We start from the raw sequence: 24,670 nt of genomic DNA on the forward strand, positions 1-24,670 counted from the left end.
GGACCAATGCTGAACTCTCCATAAAACCAAATTGTGATTCCTCCAGACATGGCAGCTTATTTCCTTTTGTCTCTTTCAGTTGCTTCTCAGAGCCGGGGATGCCTCTCTCTCTCTCTATGTCCTCCATGCCATAGTCTGTGTGATGGTCAGGCAATAGTACACCTGTATGATCCTCCTCCGTGAATGATTTTTCAAACACAGAATTTTAAAACATTAGCATTCTTTTTACTACCTTCTATTGCAATACCAGACTGGTCAACAAATGACGGAATAGGAGCTTTAGACTCACTTAGTGATTTTACATAGGGCCAGATATTTCTCAGGTTCTTATCATATGTTGGTAGACATTGTTGTACGTTTTGAACAACTACCTTTTTATAGCCGCTACCAACTTTTGCCTATCAACAGTTTTGTATTCTTTTTTGAATTGAGAGTGTAACAGTCTCTTACTTCCTTAGCATTTTGTTAATTTTTGTTATTAAACCACAGTTCATCAGCCTATGCAATTGTACTGTACTGGCCAGGTGCATGTGGGGTGGCCAAAAAGTTGCCCGTGCACATGCAGAACACATGCAATAGGGTTATGTGGCAGGCAGCCTATACTGTTTGCACCTCATCTGAGTTGATGGGCTGGTGATGGAATGGCCTGATCTCAATGCCAGTCATTTAATCTTATTCCTTGCTGCATTGTTACTCTCAGTAGTGGGATAACGTAATCACAGTCTGAAACAAGAGCATGGATTATGGTATAATCAACATTCACCTCTTATGAAAATATCTTTTTTCACTTTTAATTTATTGTGTTTTATGAGGTTTACTGTTTTTGATGCAATACCTGTCCTGTAGTTGTTAATCAAAAACATGTAATGACAATATCAGAGTATGCATCCCTATAACTATTGTTGTCACAGACCGGCTCCCTGCTGCCCTCCCCATGACCATAGAAGATGGCAGCAAGAATCTGTAAGGTTGTGAGAGCAGGAACTGTTGATTAATTACAAGTCACAATCCACAAATTTTATGTTTGTTCGTGGTACATGTGTAACTGCCAATCATCTGAGCATATAGCATGCAACATGCTAACTTACAGTGCTGCTCCATGCTACAAATCTCACCTTACACATTATATTAAGTTATTACAGCAAAAATGTCTGCTTATAGAAATTATTTATAGAACTTATTGAAGAATGGTGGTAATTACTGAGCTTCATTTGCATTTTTCTGTTGTTAGTAAGAATTTTATTTTCTTAATATGAAATCATGTGTCATGAACTTTATCAATGAAGAAAACTGAGCATAAAATAGCCTTGGTTCATAATTTTATGAACAAACTTTATACTGTGTACATCGAAGCTTACATTTGCATTTATTTCATTTTTCATAGCACCTGGTGCCCCATCAAATGTATCATTTCCTGATGTGTCAGTCACAACTGCACGTATAATATGGGATGTCCCAGAAGAACCTAATGGAGATATACTAGCTTACCAAGTTACTTACCGCCTCTCTGATGAGACAAAGGATAACTTATCAAGGGAGTTTCCTCCTTCTGACAGAACATATCGGTAAGTAAGAAGCTATGTAAATTAGTCTTGATGAAATAGTAATAATTTTATCACATTTGATTTGTCGAGAAAAATCTTTAAATGTTGATGAAGAATGACTGGTCTGAAACAAATAATTTACTAACTTACAGGATTCTGGAAGGCCGGATGTCAGCAACTGTATGATTTACCAAATTATCCAAGAAACTGCAAAAAAACTGTCAAAGTTACAGTATTAATTTTCTTTATGACTAATTTTGAATAATATAAAATCATCTACTAAAGCTGTGCAGTACCATCCATTACGAAAGCCATATGTTTGATCATTTTAGTTAAACACATTGTACAGTTACATACATTTAATTAAAACAAACAAGCATATGGCTGTCATAATGGATGGTATTGCAGAGCTTAGTGGGTGAGCTTAAGAATTGAAACTAGTCAGCAGTGCAGAAAATTAATATCACAACTTCAACAGTTTTTTGTAGTTTATTGCATAATTTGGCAAATAATTTACATTACAATAACGAAATAGTCTACTGTGGTTCAGTTACACATCTCTTGTGGTTGGTTACAGCTCATTGTACAAAATTTTAATGAATCCTTTTTAATTGCAGTGCAACGGAGCTACTCCCAGAGAAGTATTATCTGTTTTCCGTAACAGCACAAACCCGACTGGGTTGGGGGAAAACAGCATTTGCTCTTGTCTTCACAACAAACAACCGAGAAAGACCACAGCCTCCATCTGTACCACAGATAAGCCGCAGTCAAGTGCAAAGTGAACAGATAACATTCAGTTGGACACCAGGCAGAGATGGATTTGCACCTTTGAGGTAATTATTATGTTTACTTAGAATTTTGACACATAACAATATGTATGTATGTGTGTCCACATCATCATTCCATGTCATTACCAGCCATAAGGCATTCACGCATTACAGTCCTCATTGATAATCATCTGTGCTCAACCTGTGGGTTTTTCGTACCTCTCATTATATCATCTCAGTCTTTTTTGTGTTTTGGGAACCACCAAGGAACTTTCTTAATCAATGTACTATCCATTCATCTAGCTAAGTGCCCTGCCATCTGTTTTACTTTTTGTGGGTGCCATAATTACTTCCTGCCTGCTCCTGTCTGCTCCCTTGTATATTTGTTTATTTCCCTATCTCTGCTAATAATTTCTGGCATGCGTGTTTCCAATGATCACTCTGTGATTACATATATGAGACCAGCTCACTATTCATCAAGTAATAGGAGAGGTGCCTGAACATCTGACAAGCACTTAGTGGAGAAAGATGCCCTGCTAAACTTACCATTTTTGTATCGTTTTTCTCATGACTTATTTGGTAGGTTGAGATTTATCCTCATATACACAATTATGTTCCATCTGTGCAACATCAGTTTTAGGCAGTGTACAAGTGCAGGAAAGCATTATTCTCAGTAATAGAATTAAACAAAGTGTCCAGTTGCTGAGACAATTTTCAGTGGTGTGTGTGTGGCGGGAGGGGAGGGGGAGGGGGTTGGGGCTGCATGACTACCTGCTATTTCTCTAAAGATAACTTCACACAGTTAACATATGAGCTAGTTTTTTGATGACAAGAACAACTTATTAATCCAAAAAGCCGTTATTTCTAATAACTGTTTTTTCCAGTAACTTTTTGTAACCCTTTTTACACCTGTTTATTGGGATATTTATCTACATGTTAACTGTTAGAAACATATTGAGAAGAGCATTTACTCTTTAAAACTTCAGCTTTAAAAAGTAAAAAAATAAACTCCCTTAAATGTGCAGTACGTGAACTGTTAACACAAATTTCAGTGCAGCCTATTTCATATTTTGCATGATTGTAATATATACCTACATGTAACAACTGCTACTCTAGTATGAAGCAGTTGTCAAGCATTTTCAAGATACTGAAGTCCCAAGTTTTGCAAGCCTCTTGAATGTTATATGAGAGATTCAGCTGTTGAACAGAGGGCTGCTTGTACTGGATCTAACTTGTTGCGGTCTTCAGTCCAGAGGCTGGTTTGATGCAGCTCTCCACACTACTCTATCCTGTGCACACTTTGTCATCTCCAAGTACCTTCTGCAACCTACATCCTTCTGAATCTGCTTAGTGCATTCATCTCTTGGTCTCCCTCTACAATTTTTACCATCCACACTGCCCTCCAGTACTAAATTGGTGATCCCTTGATGCCTCAGAGCATGTCCTATTAGCCGATCCCTTCTTCTAATCAAGTTGTGCACAAATTTATCTTCTCCCCAATTCTATTCAGTACCTCCACATTAGTTACGCGATCTACCCATCTAATCTTCAGCATTCTTCTGTAGCACTACATTTCAAAAGCTTCTATTCTCTTCTTGTCTAAACTATTTATCGTCCGTGTCTCACTTCCCTACAGGGCTACACTCCATCCAAATACTTTCAGAAATGTACTCTCAATGTTAACAAATTTCTCTTCTTCAGGAACACTTTCTTTGCCATTGCCAGTCTGCATTTTGTCCCCTCTCTACTTCAACCATCATCAGTTATTTTGCCCCCCAAATAGCCAAATTCATCTACTACTTTAAGTGTCTCATTTCCCAATCTAATTTCCACAGCATCACCTGATTTATATGCCACCCTTTTTTTTTTATTTAATCTCCATCCTAATCTTCCACCAAACACTTATTATGCTACAGCAAATGATGCTTTTTTGGAATGGAACAGTGAAGTTAAGGGTAATCATTGTGGTATATTCATGCTGAGGTATACCAGCTGCACATACTGTCTGTGACAGGCTGTTCAGTACCAGCTAGCCGCCCTGTCGTCTTGTGCCAGTGGTGTCACTCAGAAGCAATATGGAGGGGCATGGTGTCAGCACACCACTCTCTTGATGACCATTCTCAGTTTCCCAGACCTATGAAGTATGTAATTAGGAATCATGATGAAATAATTGTTTATTTATTGATACATTTGCACAAATTTTGATGTGAAGTCATGCTGAGCCAAACCTGGCTTTAAATAACATACTCCATATTTGTTATTTGTACATGAATGTATAAAAAAATATGATCATTTCGTCATGGTTCCTTACTTATATCTCACCAAGGATGTACTGCAATGATTATAATTACTATTATTATTGTTCCTTTTTGAAGAAACATTGTTTGTACTGTTCTGTGGAAGATTGGCGGTGAGTGTAGGAGACACTAGAGAAAGTGGTGCAATTTACATGTAGTACATGCAGATTTATTGTCTTCTACTTAGCTAATTGCGCAAACACAACTGCGGCTCAATGATTGGTGCTCTTCTGTGGTATGCGACAGGCTTGTGAATCTTTGAACCTTGAGAGTTCTCAAAAACGCTCTAGAAGCAGTATCAGACCAACATTTGTTGCATCCAAGTATGTGCTGTAATGTGTAAAAGAGAAAACTCTGTCACCCTATGGTTTTATGCTTCCCTTATTTGTAAAGACCCCTAACTTATTTATGACCAGCTTAGTGCCCGATGCTTCACTCGCAAAGAGTAAATGGTCTTCACAGTTTTTCTTTCTTTTCCTTTTATAATCATATTTTTATGTAGTTCGAAATTTTTTTATGGTAGTTAAGGCCTTAGAATCACGTATTTCAACCAAAAAGTGTTTCTGGTAGCTGGAGTCCAAAGTTTTTATTAATCATGCCTTTTGCGTTCTTGCCGTGATATTTTCATAGTAACTTTCATCCACTAACACACATTTTTTTGTATCTAACTGAGAAGTGAATTACCAATTTTCATAGATTTAGCTACAAAAATAGTTACATAATGAAATATTTTATAAAAGCTTTCATCTCTTATTTGAATTTCCAAAAACAGTGAAACACAGTTTTTTTAAAATTTCGAATAAGAATCCAATTTCAGTTTGTCACAGATTTAGCTTTAAAAATGCTTTCATAAAGAAATATTTCACAAGACATTTCATCCCCTATTTCACTGTCTTAGAGACTGAATTTCCAAAAATGCTGAAAGACAATTTATTTTTATTTGCAACTGAGAAATGAAATACCAGTTTTCATAAATACAGCTTTAAAAATACTTTAGTAGTCCTCTAATAATGGTTTATTTTAAAAAAAACTTCCACCCACTATTTCACACCTGTAGGATTTAAATTTCCGAAAATGCTGAAACATGTATTTGTTTATTTCTGACAGAGAAATCAAATACCAATTGTATGTCTCGCTTCAAAATTGGTGTAATATTGAATATTTTCAAAAAACCTTTCATCCCCTGTATAACCTTTGAGCCAGGACAGTGCCTTTTATGTACACAGATAAATACAGGGTTATTACAAATGATTGAAGCGATTTCACAGCTCTACAATAACTTTATTATTTGAGATATTTTCACAATGGTTTGCACACACATACAAAAACTCAAAAAGTTTTTTTAGGCATTCGCAAATGTTCGATATGTGCCCCTTTAGTGATTCGGCAGACATCAAGCCGATAATCAAGTTCCTCCCACACTCGGCGCAGCATGTCCCCATCAATGAGTTCGAAAGCATCGTTGATGCGAGCTCGCAGTTCTGGTACGTTTCTTGGTAGAGGAGGTTTAAACACTGAATCTTTCACATAACCCCACAGAAAGAAATCGCATGGGGTTAAGTCGGGAGAGCGTGGAGGCCATGACATGAATTGCTGATCATGATCTCCACCACGACCGATCCATCGGTTCTCCAATCTCCTGTTTAAGAAATGCCGAACATCATGATGGAAGTGCGGTGGAGCACCATCCTGTTGAAAGATGAAGTCGGCGCTGTCGGTCTCCAGTTGTGGCATGAGCCAATTTTGCAGCATGTCCAGATACACGTGTCCTGTAACGTTTTTTTCGCAGAAGAAAAAGGGGCCGTAAACTTTAAACCGTGAGATTGCACAAAACACGTTAACTTTTGGTGAATTGCGAATTTGCTGCACAAATGCGTGAGGATTCTCTACCACCCAGATTCGCACATTGTGTCTGTTCACTTCACCATTAAGAAAAAATGTTGCTTCATCACTGAAAACAAGTTTCGCACTGAGCGCATCCTCTTCCATGAGCTGTTGCAACCGCGCCGAAAATTCAAAGCGTTTGACTTTGTCATCGGGTGTCAGGGCTTGTAAATGGTAAGGCTTCTGCTTTAGCCTTTTCCATAAGATTTTCCAAACCGTCGGCTGTGGTACGTTTAACTGCCTGCTTGCTTTATTCGTCGACTTCCATGGGCTACGCGTGAAACTTGCCCACACGCGTTCAACCGTTTCTTCGCTCACTGCAGGCCGACCCGTTGATTTCCCCTTACAGAGGCATCCAGAAGCAGTCGCATACCATCGCCGTTAGCAGTTGGTGGATCTTTGTTGAACTTTGTCCTGAAGTGTCGTTGCACTGTTATGACTGACTGATGTGAGTGCATTTCAAGCACGACATACGCTTTCTCGGCTCCTGTCGCCATTTTGTCTCACTGCGCTCTCGAGTGCAGAAACCTGAAGTGCAGCTTCAGCCGAACAAAACTTTATGAGTTTTTCTACGTATCTGTAGTGTGTCGTGACCATATGTCAATGAATGGAGCTACAGTGAATTTATGAAATCGCTTCAATCATTTGTAATAGCTCTGTTACAACTGCAAGCAGGTTAGTCCATGTAATGCTGTAAATGCGAACATGGTATCCCCTCCCCCTGTCCCCTCCCATCACAAAACCCAGTCACTACATACCACACTGTTTTACTTTGTTGCCTAGCAGGACTGTTTTCTTTATATAGTGCATTTCTATTTTTATCAGAATTGCCTTCTTCAGTATTCTGCAGACTTTGGAAAACAATACCAGTAGAATAAATTTTTCTGATTTCTTAAGTGTGTGTGTGAAAAAGAACAGGCTGTGAGAATGTATAATTTTTCTTGGAAGTTCAGGGGGCTGCCATTTTGTTACATACAATTTGTCCCAATTTCTTATTTGGTTATTGAACATGGAATTAATCAATTTCTCAGATTCTGCATAATTTTTTGTTCACTGTTTGAATTGTTTTGTGCTGGGAGACACATAGTTCACTAATTAGTCCCATGGTGAGGAAATTATCATGAATTGGATCATGTCAGAAGCACACATACAATATTTTCGAAAATTTGGGAGAATCTTATCTTCTACCAGAGGCTCAACTTTTGCATGTTTCTGCCAACTCGAAAACGTGCTGTGACAAATGACTAGTTACAAGAGTAACTCAATATGTTACTGAACTCACAAGAAAATGTATTAATTAACTTCATTTATATTTTACTATTGCATCTGCAACATTTTTAGTCGAAAGATTTCATGAAGGATGTTGCTTTGTCTGATGTAGCAATACCATCTTCACAATACTGAAACCGTACATGAAGGTTGAGATCAGGTATTCTAGAGCACTGATTGCTGAAACTGACAACTCTATTTTATCATTAACAGATATAAAACACAAGAGTTTTTAACACCACATTTTTCTGTGTACTATGTCTCATATGTGCTCTCTCTTCTTCCCCCCCCGCCCCTACACACACACACACACACACACGCACACACACACACACACACACACACCTTTTTACCCATCCCAACCCCTGCTGTATGCCACACTGTTTTATTTTGTTATCTAGTGTGATTGTTTTCTTTACATAGTGCATTTCCATTTATATCAGAATTGGTTACTTCAGTATTCTGAGACTTTAGAAACCATGCCAGTACATCACAGGAAGGAGGTAGCATAATAAATAGTGTGATTTTAAGAAGAAGTATATTATGCTTAAACAAATCATAGAAATAGAAGGCAGCTTCACAGTGAACTTCCATGTGTACGTGTTTTTCACTTGTCATTTTGACTGATGCCCATTCTTGTTTTTTATAGGTATTACTCTATTCAGCAGGCTGAAGGATCTGGTCCATGGCAAACAGTTCCTGAAAGAGTTGATCCACAAGTTAATTCCTACACAGTCAAAAATCTTAAGCCATTCACAACATATCGATTTAGAATTCAAGCAACTAATGATATAGGCCCAAGTGGATGGAGTGCTGAATCGACAACAGTTAGAACACTTCCAGCAGGTATGTATATTTTTCGGTATTGCAAAATATTAATAAAGTGAGTAAATTTTGAAGAAGAAGAAAATATGCTGTAGTTGATCTGGCAGTATAATGAGAAGAGGGCGAACAACTCTGAGTTTCTGGAACTAGTTCATTAAGATCTGAGACAGGGAAAGATAAAGTTTGTTAGAAGCGATATGAATCAGCCAGAACAATGTAATTATGCTAACACCAAGGTTATTTAAAAGGGAGGTTGGGCCCGAACCTAAATCGGCTGTGATTGGCTGGCGCAGTGACGTCACTGTAGGAGCAAAGCGAGGCAGGGGCTAGTGCAGCAAGCGACTCTTACTAAGGACAAGCAACTACTTATAACACCAATAAGTTCTCAGGAAATTATTTAAAACAGTTGATTTACCTGTTTAGATGTTTGCAGTAGAAGAAGAGTGCCACTGTCTCGATTTCCGCTTCTGTGCTGCTGCTGCTTTCTGCATTTTACGCTTCGTATTGAGGAACCGCATATGAATGAAAAGTCGTGTTCTGACATACAGTTTTATAACGTGTGATGAAAATTCCGGATATTTAGTTTGGACAGCAGTGCATATTGTTTTCACTAAATTTTTTTCCTTGGAAATACTATCCAGTCCATTAAATTCATTAAAAATTAGTTCAAACTGAGACACCTTACGTAGCCACTCACCTGTTGGAACTGTAAGCCCACCGCGAGATAGAAATTCAATCCAACCATAATTTTCATTTGTTGGAGGACTTAAAATATCTGCAGACAGCGTTCCCAGCGTCTTGTCACAGTTCCTTGCACATCCCTCTTTGACAGCAGATTCTTCTGTTGCAGGTTGAACAGGGAAGTCAATATCTCGTAGCTCTTTTTCACCATCTATCATTTGCAGTGCTTCGCTCATGTCAGGCAAAATTCCTGTGAACAGATGTGACGTCAAAAATCCGTCACACTCATCTGCCTCTACAGATGTGTCACTTGACAGAGGTATGTCATGAGCATTGTGTCCCAGCAGTAACAGCCGTAATTGATATTTTACTTCTGTTGGAGAAGGGTTCAAATGGAAATGACCAATTCCTCTGATCTGTGAGAAAAAATTTTCCAATGCATCCTGGTTCAATCTTGCAGTTAAAATACATGTTGTTTGTAGTGGCGGAAGATCTGAAAACAGTCCAAATAATGACTGAACAGTTGTCATAATGCCTTTCTGGAATGGGAGCAAGTGATTTGCATTGCCTACGCGCATTTTTTCGGCACACGTATACAGTTCTCTCAATATTCTTTCTTGAACATCCTTATGTATCCCATAACCACGTGGTAATGCATTCTTATTGTACCTCCGAGCATTCAGAATGTCAAATGCATCGTTTGCTAACTGAAAAAAATTTGCTGCTTCCTCTTCTTCAGGCATTAAGTACTTTATGGCTTTAGCTGTGGTACTCGAAAAAAGTTGCATTGCCAAATAAACCCTTTGACGCTCTCTCCCCTTGACACTGAGATGAAGCTGTGACAGTTAAGGACACAACTTAATTTCACCCCTATCTAATGCGAGCAGTCTTCCTACAATAGATTTATTAACAATTTTCCCACTTTGAAGCTTTAGTCCGTCATCCAGAAAGTGGTTCCTCATTAATTTAAACAAATGTGGAACATCTGAAAACACCCAGATTCGTTTATTTTCATACTGCGGATTGGAAAAGCAGGAATTTGTTTCTGTCACATTAAAATCTTTCCACACAGATCGATTTTTTGTTCCAAGGTCGCACACTACCGCAATAACATCGTAATCGACATCTTGTACAGAGCAGATAATACTATTTAACCGATCAGCTGTTATTTGTGTGTCAAAATCATAGTAAATGGGTTGCTTCTACCCAGAAAACAAACCACGTACCATAACAAATAGCAAGTTACTGTGTGGCCCTACAACACGATCTTCAACAGGATCATAAATAATATTGCTGTCTACATTCATTTCGTCGAATGATGGCACACACACACACGTTCAGTTTTTGTCAATGCAGATGAGTGGGCTTTCATTAGTTGCAAAACGTCTGTCAGCACACCAGGAAAACATCTGAAAGAGTGTGACGTCCATCTCTTAAGTGTTGACAGTCCTGGAAGTGGGAAGCCGACCTAATTTCTTAAAAACAAATAACACTTCCTGGACACAGCATGAAGTGTAACCGCTTTACAAATATCTTCCCTTTGACATTTTGCTCATTTCTTTCCATTCAGCAAGCAGTTTATCTGTGTTTTTGAAAACAATTTGCCTAATATTTGAGTCACTTTCTCCTGCACTTGCTTCTTTTGACACTTTTGTTGATATTTTATTTTCTCACCACAAGCTTTCACTTTGAGTTTCAAACGTTTCTCACTACACTTGAGATTTGCACACATAACTGTCAGTCTGCGGTTCCTGTATTCTAATTCTTCTATACATTTACAGATTTCGCTGATCTGTTTACTATCAGTGTCACAGTCATCAGTCGCTGTTGACTGGTCTATTTTTCTTTTTTTCAGAGACACACTAACCAGGTGCTCAATTGAATTTTTCATTGTCTTTCTTGCCTGCAACCTGTCTGCCCTACTGCCCTATATGGAGAAACTGTGTCATCAGGGCCTGCATTTCCACTAACACTGGGAACACTTCCTGATATATTCACACTCGGCACTGCGTCTGGTTTAAGTGTTTTCTTCGGCAGTAGATTGAGAAGTTCTGCTCGCAAGTCACGTAGATAATCATCGGATGTGAAATGCAATGAACAAACAGTTGCCGTCGCAACACTGAAGCGATCTTTTCGGTGGCACTTCATAATCCAGGCCTTCTGCACTTTAACGTCTTTTGGGAACTAATGATAAATTATATCCTTGCCTTTTGTCTTTCGGCTGTATGACAGACACCCTGTTACAGCACACCCAGGCATTTTAACGCAACACTTTTACATATCACCGCAACAACACCACAAACTAAAGCAAAACAACAACACCGGTAAAACAGCTCTTTTGACGCCTCGACACAACGTGCTCCTATGCTGACATCATGCGCAGAACGACGAAATATTCGCCGATCTGCGCAGGCCATTTGGGCCCCCCCTGTGCTAACACAAAGCAAGAATGTCCCCCCCCCCCCCTCCATGGAGAGGGGAGAAAAGAGAGTTGAGATGTATTTTATTAGTTCACAAAACTCTATTTATTTATCTACAAGTTCATTTTATTATGTTCACAGACTCCATTTCACCTCTTAAACTATTGAAACTATAGTATTGTTGAAAATATTCTTATAGGTGCTAAATATAATGTTTTCCTCTTACATAATTTTTTTTTTCATTTATGAGTCATGGATTTTATCATGTTAAAATTATCGAGATTTCTTATGTTCCTGCACCAGGTGATAAGTCTCAAGATAGTTTAATTCCTGGTAATGCACTTTATGATAACAAATCAGTTTCTCTGATATGTCCAGATGGTAATCAGTGCTGGTAAGTTGCTGATTTGTGCAGCTTATGCATTAAATTGTAACGAAGTTTGGGTGGGGGAGAAGGCCATTTGTATATTAGTTTAGGGTAGTGAAATACTTTGCTTGATTTTCTTTTAACTAAAAGAAGAAGAAAAAACTAAGGGAGCAGTCCTGGAAACTCAAATCTGTGACAATGCAATTACTTGATGAGTTTAAAATGGATAAAAATTTTCAGGGCTGGTTACTTGTTCCTAATATAGAACTAAACCTTAATGTATAAAATGTTTTCATCACTTTTAACATATTTGTGGAAAGTATAACATATCTAGTATTTGTAAAGTACACGCACTAAAATTTTGGTATTTATTACTACCCTTACAGCTCCCAGCAGGGGAGTAAATGGACTAAAAGTTGTTCCTATTACAACAACAAGTGTTCAGGTTCAGTGGGATGTTATCGAAAAGGAATACTGGAATGGTGATCACGAGACTGGAGGCTATCGTATTGTTTTTCAGCCAATCTCTGAATTCCCAATTGTGCTTCAAACAACGCCTAAAGAAGAAGTCCGTGGTATTGAGGTAATCATCTTAAATGCCTATTTTGCAATTTTATCTGCCATAAGCTGTGTGTACTACATGGTAGAAAATCTCAAAGTACTGTACACTTGACTGCTATAAGGCAGTGGCCTACAACTCACCAGCTGCTCTTGCCCACTCTCCTCGAAGAACATAAGCATCACACATATGGCTATAGCACAAATCAATTTATGAAAAACATTAATTATAATATATACCCAATTATAAGATGAGGTTTTTTTCCCAGATTCGTCATTCAAAAAATACAGGGTCGTCTCATGTTGGAAGATTACACAGCTGCTGCTGAGATCAACATTTTTACACTGTTTAACAGATTAATATAGGGATTGTCTTACATTTAAAGATTGAAGCTATGGCTATTGAGGTTTCCTGTAAATTTACGAGGGCTGTTCAGAAAGTAACCTCCAGTTGATTTAAAAAAATACACCAAGTTAAATAAAAATATTTTAATATATACATCTTACAACTACATCTTTGCACTATTTTTCTACATAGTCTCCATAGCGATTGAGGCACTTATCGTATCTCTTCACAAGCTTTGAAATTCCTTCTGCATAAAAATCACCCGCTAGTGCCTGGAGCCAGCTTGTGATCGCATCTTTGAGCTCTTCGTTGTCATCAAACCGCTGTGACCCGAGCCATTTCTTCAAATGCATGAAGAGGTGATAATCATTTGGCGCCAGGTCTGGGCTGTAAGGTGGATGGTTGATAACGTCCCACTTGAAGGACTCAAGAAGGGCCGTTGTTCTGCGAGCAGAGTGAGGACGGGCGTTATCGTGCAAAAAAACGATACCGGAAGTCAGCATACCACGGCGTTTGTTCTGTATAGCCCGTCGTAACTTTTTTATTGTTTCACAGTACACGTCTTGATTAATGGTCGTACCACGTTCCATGAATTCAACCAACAACACCCCTTTGGCATCCCAAAACACCGTTGCCATCAGTTTTCTGGCAGAAAAATCTTGCGAGGCTTTTCTTGGTTTGGTAGGCGAATTTGAATGTGCCCACATCTTTGATTGTTCTTTTGTCTCAGGGTTCACGTACTTAATCCAGGTTTCGTCACCGGTCACGATTCTGTTTAACAATGGTTCCCCTTCGTCCTCATAACGTGACAGAAAGTCTAATGCAGAGGCCATTCTTTGAGTTTTGTGGTGGTTGGTAAGAATTTTGGGCACCCATCGTGCACAGAACTTACGGTAACCCAATCTTGCTGTCACTATCTCGTACAAGAGAGTCTTAGAAATCTGTGGAAAACCAGTAGACAACTCCGACATTGAGAAACGTCGATTTTCACGAACTTTTGCATCAACTGTCTGAACGAGTTCGTCAGTCACCAATGATGGTCTACCACTCCTCTCTTCATCATGAATGTTTTCTCGTCCACTTTTAAATAAACGTACCCATTCACGGACAACTCCTTCACTCATAACTCTTGGTCCGTACACGGCACAAAGCTCACAATGAATAGCTGCTGCAGAATATCCTTTGGCTGTAAAAAACCTTATGACAGCACACACTTCACATTTGGCGGGATTTTCTATTGCAGCACACATTTCAAACTGCCACAAAAACTAAACTAGCGCAGGTACGACGTTCACTCGACCACGGCTTGATGCCGACTGACCTGTTGAGTGCGTGAACGCACAGATGGCGTCGCTACTCCCCCCACAACCCGCACTGTGACCAATCGGAGGTTACTTTCTGAACCGCCCTCGTATATTGTCCAATCCTGAGTGGTAGAGTGTAGCAAAAAGTGCTTGCATTCAAATAGGCTCAAGATTTCCCAATACGTTGAAGCACTCAATTAAATATTGACCTTGCTTGACCCATCACATGACATTTGTTAGTGGCACTGGGGCAAGGGAAATGCAAGAATCTATGGACCAGTGTGACTATAACAATTTAATGCTCTGCTTAAAAATTGACAGTTTTGTGGAACACAAGAGGAAATGACATTAAATTCTATTAACTTACAAGCTTCTGTTGTATTTGAACAGGTTTGTAATAAAAGTTCTCATACATATACATACATTTATGCTGCTTTTTAAGTAAAGGTAACATTCAAAGGCAAAAATCTCCTTCAAAACCCATTACTTGATTCTAAACCCAAGTCAGTGTTTTATTTGTTTACAAGAAACTGTAATGATTTGCCACTTGGGTTTAAAATGAGAAATTCTGTCGCTGTTCATGTGTTAGAATACTGGGGAAAAACATTACCAGCTTTGGAGCAAGATGATGACGTTAAACGAGAAGAGAAACAAAATTAATCCAGAATTAAATGTCTAAATACAAAATAAATCGCATTAAACTGACCGCAGTTGGTGTTGTAAGAAGAAATTACAATAGAAAGACCCATTTTGGAGATAGTATCAGCAGACATTTCTGCATCATAGGTTTGAGATTGGACTGAATCATGTTGTGATCTTTTATTTATGTATTTGTTGCTGTTGTTACATATGACCTGCACCATGGAATATACTGACATCCATATTTCACTGTGGAGTATTGAATGGAGGAGCTCAGTGAAACAGGCACGACTGTGAGCAAGCAGTAATTACGTCATGTTGCCAACCATGCATACAGTGCATACTTTGATGAACATGTACCATGTTTAACCAGCAGTTTGCGTGAATCCATTTGGATTTGGAATCAAATTGACTTTAAAGTTAGACAAATACTCAACAATAGCATACATTTCTGCAGGGTATGCTAAAACTCTAGATTGGGGACAGTGGCGTACTTACATGTATCGTGAAGCATTCTTGTTGACATTCTCCGTATGTTGAAGGGAACAATTGAGGGTGTGTCGGCTATTGGTTATAAATTTCTCTCAGAGAGCCTAATAAAAAGGGGGGGGGGGGGTCATCTTACATTCAAGTTATAATCGGGTAAATACAGTATGTTTCATTGAATACTTCACTGCTCAGACAGACATGTGTAAAGGTGATTCCAGCATTAATAAAGAACATTGCTCTTTGAAATTTCTGTGGGTTCTCTTCCCTTACACATTTCTCCCCTGTAAATAAGCATTTAATTCCTTATTCGCCATATCCCGTATACAATATTAAAAAATAAATTTCTTTGGTACACTAATACACAATGTAAATAACAGAATATGTCACCAAGGGCATTCCATTAAGTTACTAATTCCATCTTTGAAAACAAATCATTTGCCATGAGCTTAATTGTAAGTTTTGTGTATGTTTTTTAGATATCAGTAGATTAAGAAATAATTTAGGACTAAAGGAGATCGCTCACTGAATAGCAAATTGTTGAGTCATCAACAGGTACACACAAAGAAGAATGAAAACTTTATTAGCTTTCAAAAGAAATCCAGTACACACACACACACACACACACACACACACACACACGCACAGCTGTGAACCTACACTGTGCCGGGTAGACACACAGTGTCAGGGTTAAGAAAGTGGGCAGTTCATTAACCTTGTTAGCACAAGTATCAGTCTGTGTGTTTGTTAATGGTTAACTGCCACAGTGATAATTAATTTACACTCATGATTATGAGATCTTTATATATGAAGCTCCAAAAAGTAAGTATTTTAATAATTTTAAATATCAGTTTTTTTCCATAATCTATGAATGTTTCAGTCTGCTATCGACTCACTTCAAAAGTGTAAAATCAATTTTCTCGTTACAGCATTCATTTGTTTATGTAACTTAATCACACATGTAATTGGTTGTTAAAGTGCAATTATTCCATCTTGATTCAAATGGCAGGTACAGCTCATTAAAAATACTGTTACATATATAATTACTTATACAGGTAAATATAATAAAATAGATTACCACTTAAAAATTAAAATTTATCCAGATTCCTTAAGCATGCTTTCATAAAGTGTCCATCTATCTCCCTATCAAATTCAACAGAAATGCCCTCCACACACAAATTTTCGGCATAATTATGAAGACTCCATGATGAACAATATTTTCCCAATTCACACAGAGTGTATTACTTCAATTTGTATTTGGTTAGACCTTTTAACTCTATAAAAGTGAGAGGAACAATTTATATATGTATGATTTTTGTGCATTCTACGACCAGTGTTGTCCTTTATAGTAACACTCTAGGCTATCTACAAAATCTGTTCATATAAATGTAGACTCCTACTGAAATGCTTTTTGTTTGGAATGCTGGATACTTCACCCACAGTTACTGAAAGTAGTAGATAAGTTTTGCTACTTGGGAATCAAAATAATAATAATAAATTGTTTATTTGTCCATAATATTTGTTTTTAGTGAGATATTTTGTGATGAGGCTGATGTTCTTTGTATTATTTTGCGCTGCTAACTATTCTGTTGAGCCCCAGCTGATGAAGAATGTATCGTTGGCATAATTTACTACGTTTGAATTTTGTAGAATTATTATATCATTGATGTACTTCCCTGAGGGACTCCACAGTTAAGAATTTTATCCGATGATATTACTGTTTGTATATGTCCCCCAGTTATATGATGCAATGTGAGACATTGTCTCCTGTTAACAAATCTAATACCACTCCTTTGACTCCATAAGTTTCTAATTTATATAGAAGAATTGAATGATTTACTCAGTCAAAGGCCTTGGATAGGTAAAAAAAAATTCCATCATCAAGTTTATCCAATACTGCTTAAAAAAATGTAGTAACAGCTGTTATTGCAGACTTGTTCTTCCTGAAACCATGCTGAGAGGTATTTAGTGGATTGTACTTGCAGAAAAATGATTCAAGATGATCAAGAAGTAGCCTTTCCAACAATGTACTAGGTATTGATGTCAATGAAATAGGCCTATAATTTTGAAATCTGTAGTTATTCTCTTTTTATGCACCGGTCTTATTTCAGTGACTTTTAACAAGTCAGGAAATGACCCCTGACTGAAAGTGCTGTTTATTAAATGCTGTAGTGGCTTTATGAATTCATTACTGCATTCTCTCAGAAATTTGACTAAGATTTCATCACAGCCACTGGATGTATTTGATGGAAATGGTCATGTGTAAAGGATGTTAGTAGCAAGAAAGGTAGAATTCAATCCCTAGCAAATGAGACAGGAACTGTAACTGAGGATTGCAAAGCGAAAGGTGAGCTGCTTAAATCTGTTTTCAAATGTTCTGTAACACACCTCAGGAAGAATGAATTACTGGCATTACTGGGATTTAGCATGTGGTGGGTCAATCACATCCTCCCTACTCACCTTACTAAATTGATCTATGAATTTCTCACATACTTCCTTGGAGTCACTCAGCAGTTTTGCACTGCCTCTTATTATTATACACTGCAGTGTCACTTCCCCTGCTTTCCTTGTTTACATAATCCATGCTGTTTTGCTAGCATTGCTGGATTGCCTCATCTGTTCTGTGTACTGTAGGTTTTTCCACAGGCTTTGTATTTAGATTGGAAGTACTACAGTTTGGTGTCTCTAGAATATATAAACCTTCATAACTTCCTTTAAATTTATCACATTATGGGGAAGTTAAAGATTCTTGGAACTGTCAGAACGAAAGAGAATATAAAATGTAGAGCAGCAATAGAAAGAAATACGTTCCTGAAAAAGAGAAATATGTTAATATCTAAATTAATTTAAATGTTAGAAGTATTTCCTGAAAATATTTGATCAAGTGTATGGAAAAGAAATGTCAGTAATAACAGTACAGACAAGAAGGAAGTAGAAGTATTTGAAATGTGTTGCTATATGTGAATGCTGAAGACTAGGTGAGTAGATCGAGTGTCTACAGAAGTAGTACTGAATTGCTCCAAGGAGAATAGATCTTTGTAGCACAATCTGACTAAAATGAAGGATATGCCGACAGAACACATCCTGACGCATCAAGGAATAATTAAATTGGTAAAGGAGGAAAGTGTGCATAAAAATAGAGGGAGACCAGGCTAGAATACTTAATGCAAGTTCAAATGGAAATCTGGCCATATGTTTTACTATAGAAGAACAGAGGTTGATCGAAATCCAGGTAAACAAGAAAAGAAGACAGCAAACAATATTACAGGTATTAGAGGAATTTCTGACGTAACAGCAAGACTAGTTAAAAAACTCATGGAAATCATTTGAAGCCGTGCACTAACATGCTCCCATTGTACTAAAAGTTAAAGAAACTGATAAAAGCCAACAAATGTTGCTAGAAGCTTATAAAAGCCAAGTAAAGCAGTTCTCAGTATGAAAGTTGGTTTGAACTACATAACGCCTTACTAGGTAGCTGCAACAGGCAGAAGATGTGCTGCACATTTTAGTGATTTTCATTGAGATAAACTTATGTTGCAGTGTTCTTCTTCGGCATGCCAATATAGAAGTGTGCACAGGATCAGCTAGGTGAAAAATCCTTGTAATTCAATCTTTCATTGATTGTATCACTACTCATCTGTATTGTGATAAATTGTGAAATTTTGAACATTCGTGAGTGCTATGATAAACTAGTATTGTTATTGTCAATTGTAGGCTTAAACTAAATTGTGCTCCTTTAAAATTTTGAAGGACAGTAGACCTATCCTCTTTCTCAACAATCTTTCTTTAATTTTATTGTACAATTACATGAGAAATAGGTTGCTTTCAGAATTTTCCGATACTTACAAAAGTATATTTCTGTAAGTTAGTGGTGTGAATGTTCTCGGTACGTAATTTAATTCACAGCAAATCAGCATTAGTGGTTCACAGTTCAGCCAAAGTATATATCACCCCTGAATTTCATTGTATATCAATGCAAATAACTGTGCATCTGGATCTTGGGTGTGAAATCTGACAGATTGCTACAAAAGCATTCTAGAATAACACAAATAGATAAGCAAATCAAATTCCACTAGAAATGAAATGGACTAAATTCATCATACTATGAAGAAATTGTACTAATCCACTTTCAAATTGCAAGTCATTAAAGGCTTGTAAGATGCCGAGTGAAGATAGATGCAAAGTTTGCTATGCGAGAATTCAGAAATGTTGGTATCAATTATTTATTTAAGGATAGGGAGTTTAAATTAAGTCACATATTCAGTGTATTAAAAATAAGGTTTCACAGACACAAGCAAGGCAGGAAATAATTCGACAGAGGTACTTACGCGGTCAGCAAAGATGTTGCAGTTATGCAGAAAGTGAAAGAAAAGAAAATATCAAATAATTCAAAAAAAAAATTTTAATTTTTTGTCTTGTTTGATATGCATGTACCTAATTTGACACAAATGGGTATGAGATTTACTGATACAGCTGATCATATCTTTATAAATGTTTCAGGCCAATGAGATTGTTCTTACAGAACTGACCCGGGATCGCAATTATGAGATTGTTGTCATGCCTTTTAACTCACAAGGTAGTGGCCCACCAAGTCCCCCGGTCACAGTATATGTGGGTGAAGCAGTTCCTACTGGTGAACCTCGGGAAGTCATTGCTGAACCTGTGTCGTCTACAGAAGTTCGGCTACGATGGAAGCCACCTCAGCAGAACCAGCAAAATGGAGATCTTCTGGGTTACAAGGCAAGGCACAAAATATACAATAAGTATTTATAGATCCTTTTCTAAGATGGCATATTGCAGATGTTGATTTAGGAGCCTTCTTCAGTGAAATCTTGGTATTAAGTGTGTCCGATGAAGCAATACTAATGGTCAGTAGTTGGTATTATTATAATAAACTCACTTGAAATTCTTGTGAATACTTATAATACAAATTGATGACAGTAGGGGATTTGTTCCTACCTAATGCTGTGAACGGGGGAAAGTGTAGCTTGTTCCATCGTTGAGGTTAGTGGCAGGGATTGAGGAGATATTTCAGAGTTATTGCTAATTTTGATCTAAACATTGACAGGATAGAATTGAGATAATAGCGTTGATGATGAAGTTTGATGGATCACATGGGGATGCTAGGATGCCATCTGACTTGAAATGGTACAGACTGAAGAGTCAAAGAAACTGGCACACCTGCCTAATATCGTGTAGGCCCTTGCGAGCATGCAGAAGTGCCATAACGCAACGTGGCATGGAGTCGCCAAATGTCCAAAGTAGTGCTGGAGGGAATTGGCACCCTGAATCCTGCAGGGCTGTCAAAAATTCGTAATAGTATGAGGTGGTGGAGATCTCTTCTGAACAGTACATTCCAAGGCATCCCAGATGTACTCAATAATGTTCATGCCTGGGCAGTTTGGTGGCCAGCAGCAGTGTTTAAACTAAGAAGAGTGTTCCTGGAGCCACTCTGTAGCAATTCTGGATGTGTGGGGTGTCACATTATCCTGCTGGAATTCTCCAAGCCCGTTGGAATGCACAATGGACATGAATGGATGTGGGTGATCAGACAGAATGCTTACATATGGTCACCTGTCAGAGTCCTATCTAGACATATCAGGAGTCCCATATCACTCCAACTGCAACACCATTACAGAGCCTGCACCAGCTTGAACACTCCCCTGCTTACATGCAGGATCTATGGATTCATGAGGTTGTCTCCGTACCCAACACATCCATCCCCTCAATACAATTTGAAACAAGACTTCTCCAATCAGGCAATCCAGTCATCAACAGTCCAATGTCGGTACCAACAGGCCCAGGCGAGGCATAAAGTGGGCCTTTGGCTCCGAAAGCCCATATCGATGAAGTTTTGTTGAATGGTTCACACGCTGATACTTGTTGGTGGCCCAGCATTGAAATCTGCAGCAATCTACGGTAGGGTTGCCCTTCGTCATATTGAATGATTCTCTTCGGACGTCATTGATCCCATTCTTGCAGGACCTTTTTCTGGCTGCAGCGATGTCACAGATTTGATGTTTTAATAGATTCCTGATATTCACGGTACACTCGTGAAATGGTCGTATGGGAAAATCCCCACATCACCTCAGAGATGCTGTGTCCCAATGCACGGGTGCAGACTATAACACCACATTCAAACTCACTTAAATCTTGATAACCTGCCATTGTAGCAGCAGTAACCGATGTAACAACTGCACCAGACACTTGTTGTCTCATATCATTGTTGCCGACTGCAGTGCCGAATTCTGCATGTTTACATATCTCTTTATTTGAATCCACTTGCCTACACCAGTTTCTTTGGTGCGTCAGTGTGTATGAATGATGACAGACCGTAAGGTGTAGTAGTTTGGTGGACGATAGGGGTATGGTGCCATATAGACCATCGTGAACACAGTATTACTGCATACATATTTGCAACCATAAGCTTAGGTTGTTAGAGTTGAATATCTGTATTTGGATTTTTACTTAGAAGACTGTTAGCTTTCTGAAACATAAGATGAAGGGAACAGTATAATACAGAATTCACATTTATTTGTTATAGAAACTACAAAAAATCTAAGGATGAGTGTGTCACTAGGGTGTAAATGAATCGGTTTGTGCATTTTGCAAATAATAGAATTAACGTAAAGGAAGCTTGTCATAATTTTGCAGAACAGCGTCTCTGACTACCTTAACAGCCATCATTCAACTAGCAACAAATGAAGGAGATTTTCGGTGAAGAAAATATACAACCAAACATTTGCATAAGTTTATTGTGAAAACCTGACCAAGTGTCAATATCACTAAGTCATCTTCTTCAGAAGGAAAGCCACATAAATTCCATGATGTTAAAGTTGTAAACATGCATGATGACCTAGGAGGCTCATGCTAAATGTCAAAAAATATGGAATAAAGTCCTTCATGGAAACAGTAAAAATACTGACACAGGTGCAGCTTGTTAAAAGAGCAGACATTGAGTCCAGTATTCAGCTGAGATGTGAGTGGTATAAGGATGGTAGTTTTTTTGGTGGTGGGAGGGGGGGGGGGGGGGGAGGGAAGTGAGACAGAAATGCTCCTTCTCTCCCTCCCTCTGCATTCACAAAGTTGGCAAAACACACACCCTACACAGAAAAGAAATCAATAAACACAAACATTGCTGAGTGTGGGACATATCAAAACTACAGCACTGTTTTCCTTGTGAATTTAACAGAAGTGAGATGAAGTGTTAAAGGAGAAAAAAAAAAAAAGGAAAAAAGTTAGTGAAAAGCAAAAAAATATAGAAGACGAGTATACAGCCACCTTTTACGATAGATTTCAGCCTCTGATAACACCAAAGGAATAATCACAGGACCTCAGAACATGTAACAAGAGGTAAAAATACTGTGACTAAATTGTGTGCTAGTTTTATAAAGATGAACTGTTTTTAATCTATAAATATCAAAACGTAGACATTTTATGTATGTTGTACCATATTTCCAGCAGGAGGACAACAGAAGATGCTTTTTTAAATAAGAACAAAACACATCTGGTGAAGTTACTCTTTAGCTGTAGTAATCTTAAGATGGAAAAACCAACAAGAATTGACTATAACAGCTTCCGTGGAAGATAACCATGCAAACAAACATATTGTTAATAACGTTCCTGGCATTATGCTGATATTGTTAAATGTAGGCATATCAGCATTTTCATATTTGTGCCCTATCTTAATGTAAGTGGCAGCTTGTTTCTCCGTACCTGATCTACTGTAACTGGATCTATATTTAGCATTCATGCACTGTCACATGTTTCTCTTGATTTAATACTGTGAGTAATGGAATTTAATTTACTTTGTCTCTATAGTTTCAGAGATTATTATTTTGAAGTTAGCTAATTATTTCTGTTTCAGATATTTTACTTAATAACAGAAACATCACAGGATCTGGATGACCATAAAATTGAAGAGGAGTTGGAAGTTGTGCCTGCTACATACAACTCTCATAGTTTGGTTTTCTTAGATAAATACACCAAATATAAAATACAAATTGTGGCTTTCAATCCAGCAGGAGATGGACCAAGATCTGCACCAGTTATGGTGAGAACATTGCAGGTATGTTTTATTCATGAGCCAGTATGTACTCTAATAAGTAGATGTTCCTTATGCAGGTCTGCAGGGCGTTCGTGGTGGTTGTCATTGAAGATAAAATCTTCCAGGTTATTAGGCCATGTCATGTTCCTCCTCAATTTCTTCTACACAATCAGCATTTTGATCTCTGCTGGTATCTTCTTCAGGATCTTCTGGTGTCTATGATTACCTGAACAGTGTCGAAAGACCATTGTTATTGCATCACCAAGAATATATGGTCTATCGAAGATACTCAAAGAAGATTGCCCTCTGAGACTTAACAGTGAATGGAATGAACCCTTCAACTTACTTTTTATTAAGTCATTTTTTGGAGAAACTGAAACATCTAATTGGAAGAACAAATACTTTTGTGAATGACCTGAAACATTTTTTAGAATTTTACACTTGGAGAAGATAACTGCCAGTGACATTTTTGTAAGCTTTGAAATCTTAATGTACTAACAACCAGATACTACGGAGATTGTAGGGACAAATGTTGCTCCAGATGTGTGTGACCAGATCAGATTATATCTACAGTTTAGCTGTTTTAAATATATATGAGAATTTTATGGACTATTTGATGGTGTTGCTATGGGTTCATCTTTGCTATCTTAGCTGACATTTTCCTGAAACGTTTTGAACAATAGGCATTATGTAATGTGTTACTAAAGCCTTCATGTGGCTTCACTATGTGGATGGCGCATTTGTTATATCGCCACACAGTTGAGAAGAGCTTCATAGATTCCATATATTTTTAAATGATATTCATCCCAAAATCTACTTAACCTTTGTGGTATAGAGTGAGGTCAGTCTCCCATTCCTATATCTGTTGGTTTATAGAAGACCTGACAACACTAGTACACAGACCGTATAAAAAGCTTACAAACGCATATAGGTATTGAGATACCACTACACATCTCCACCTAACCCAGAAGCAAGCAGTGCTCAGCGTTCTGTCTTGATGTGCCTTCATCATCAGTGACAATAAGAACTTGGAATCAAAGTAGGATTTCTTAAAAGAGAGAATGAAAGCTAACAGCGACAACGATTTGCTCGTAGACAGTGTTTTACAATGAAATATTACTGTTTGTTCTACTAAGAAGGACAAGGAACCACATTCTCACTTCTAGTTTTTGTATGTCAATCTGTGTGGCTGGAAGTCTGGGGGACTGTGGCCATTCACTATTGTAAGAAAATGAA

At 37.9% G+C, this 24,670-nt stretch overlaps 1 protein-coding gene across 1 annotated transcript in view; it reads left to right on the forward strand.

Annotated features, from left to right (window-relative positions):
• Positions 1-24,670, forward strand: part of LOC124614550 (protein sidekick) — a 629,897-nt gene that overhangs the window by 563,164 nt on the left and 42,063 nt on the right. The window contains exons 24-29 of the mRNA XM_047142952.1: positions 1,385-1,565; positions 2,162-2,377; positions 8,411-8,607; positions 12,441-12,637; positions 19,888-20,127; positions 23,255-23,455. Of these exons, the coding sequence (XP_046998908.1) occupies positions 1,385-1,565; positions 2,162-2,377; positions 8,411-8,607; positions 12,441-12,637; positions 19,888-20,127; positions 23,255-23,455 (1,232 nt within the window). The remainder of the gene's footprint in view (positions 1-1,384; positions 1,566-2,161; positions 2,378-8,410; positions 8,608-12,440; positions 12,638-19,887; positions 20,128-23,254; positions 23,456-24,670) is intronic.

The sequence above is a fragment of the Schistocerca americana genome, chromosome 1 (genome assembly GCF_021461395.2).
Source record: "Schistocerca americana isolate TAMUIC-IGC-003095 chromosome 1, iqSchAmer2.1, whole genome shotgun sequence".
Classification (NCBI taxonomy): Eukaryota; Metazoa; Arthropoda; class Insecta; order Orthoptera; family Acrididae; genus Schistocerca; species Schistocerca americana.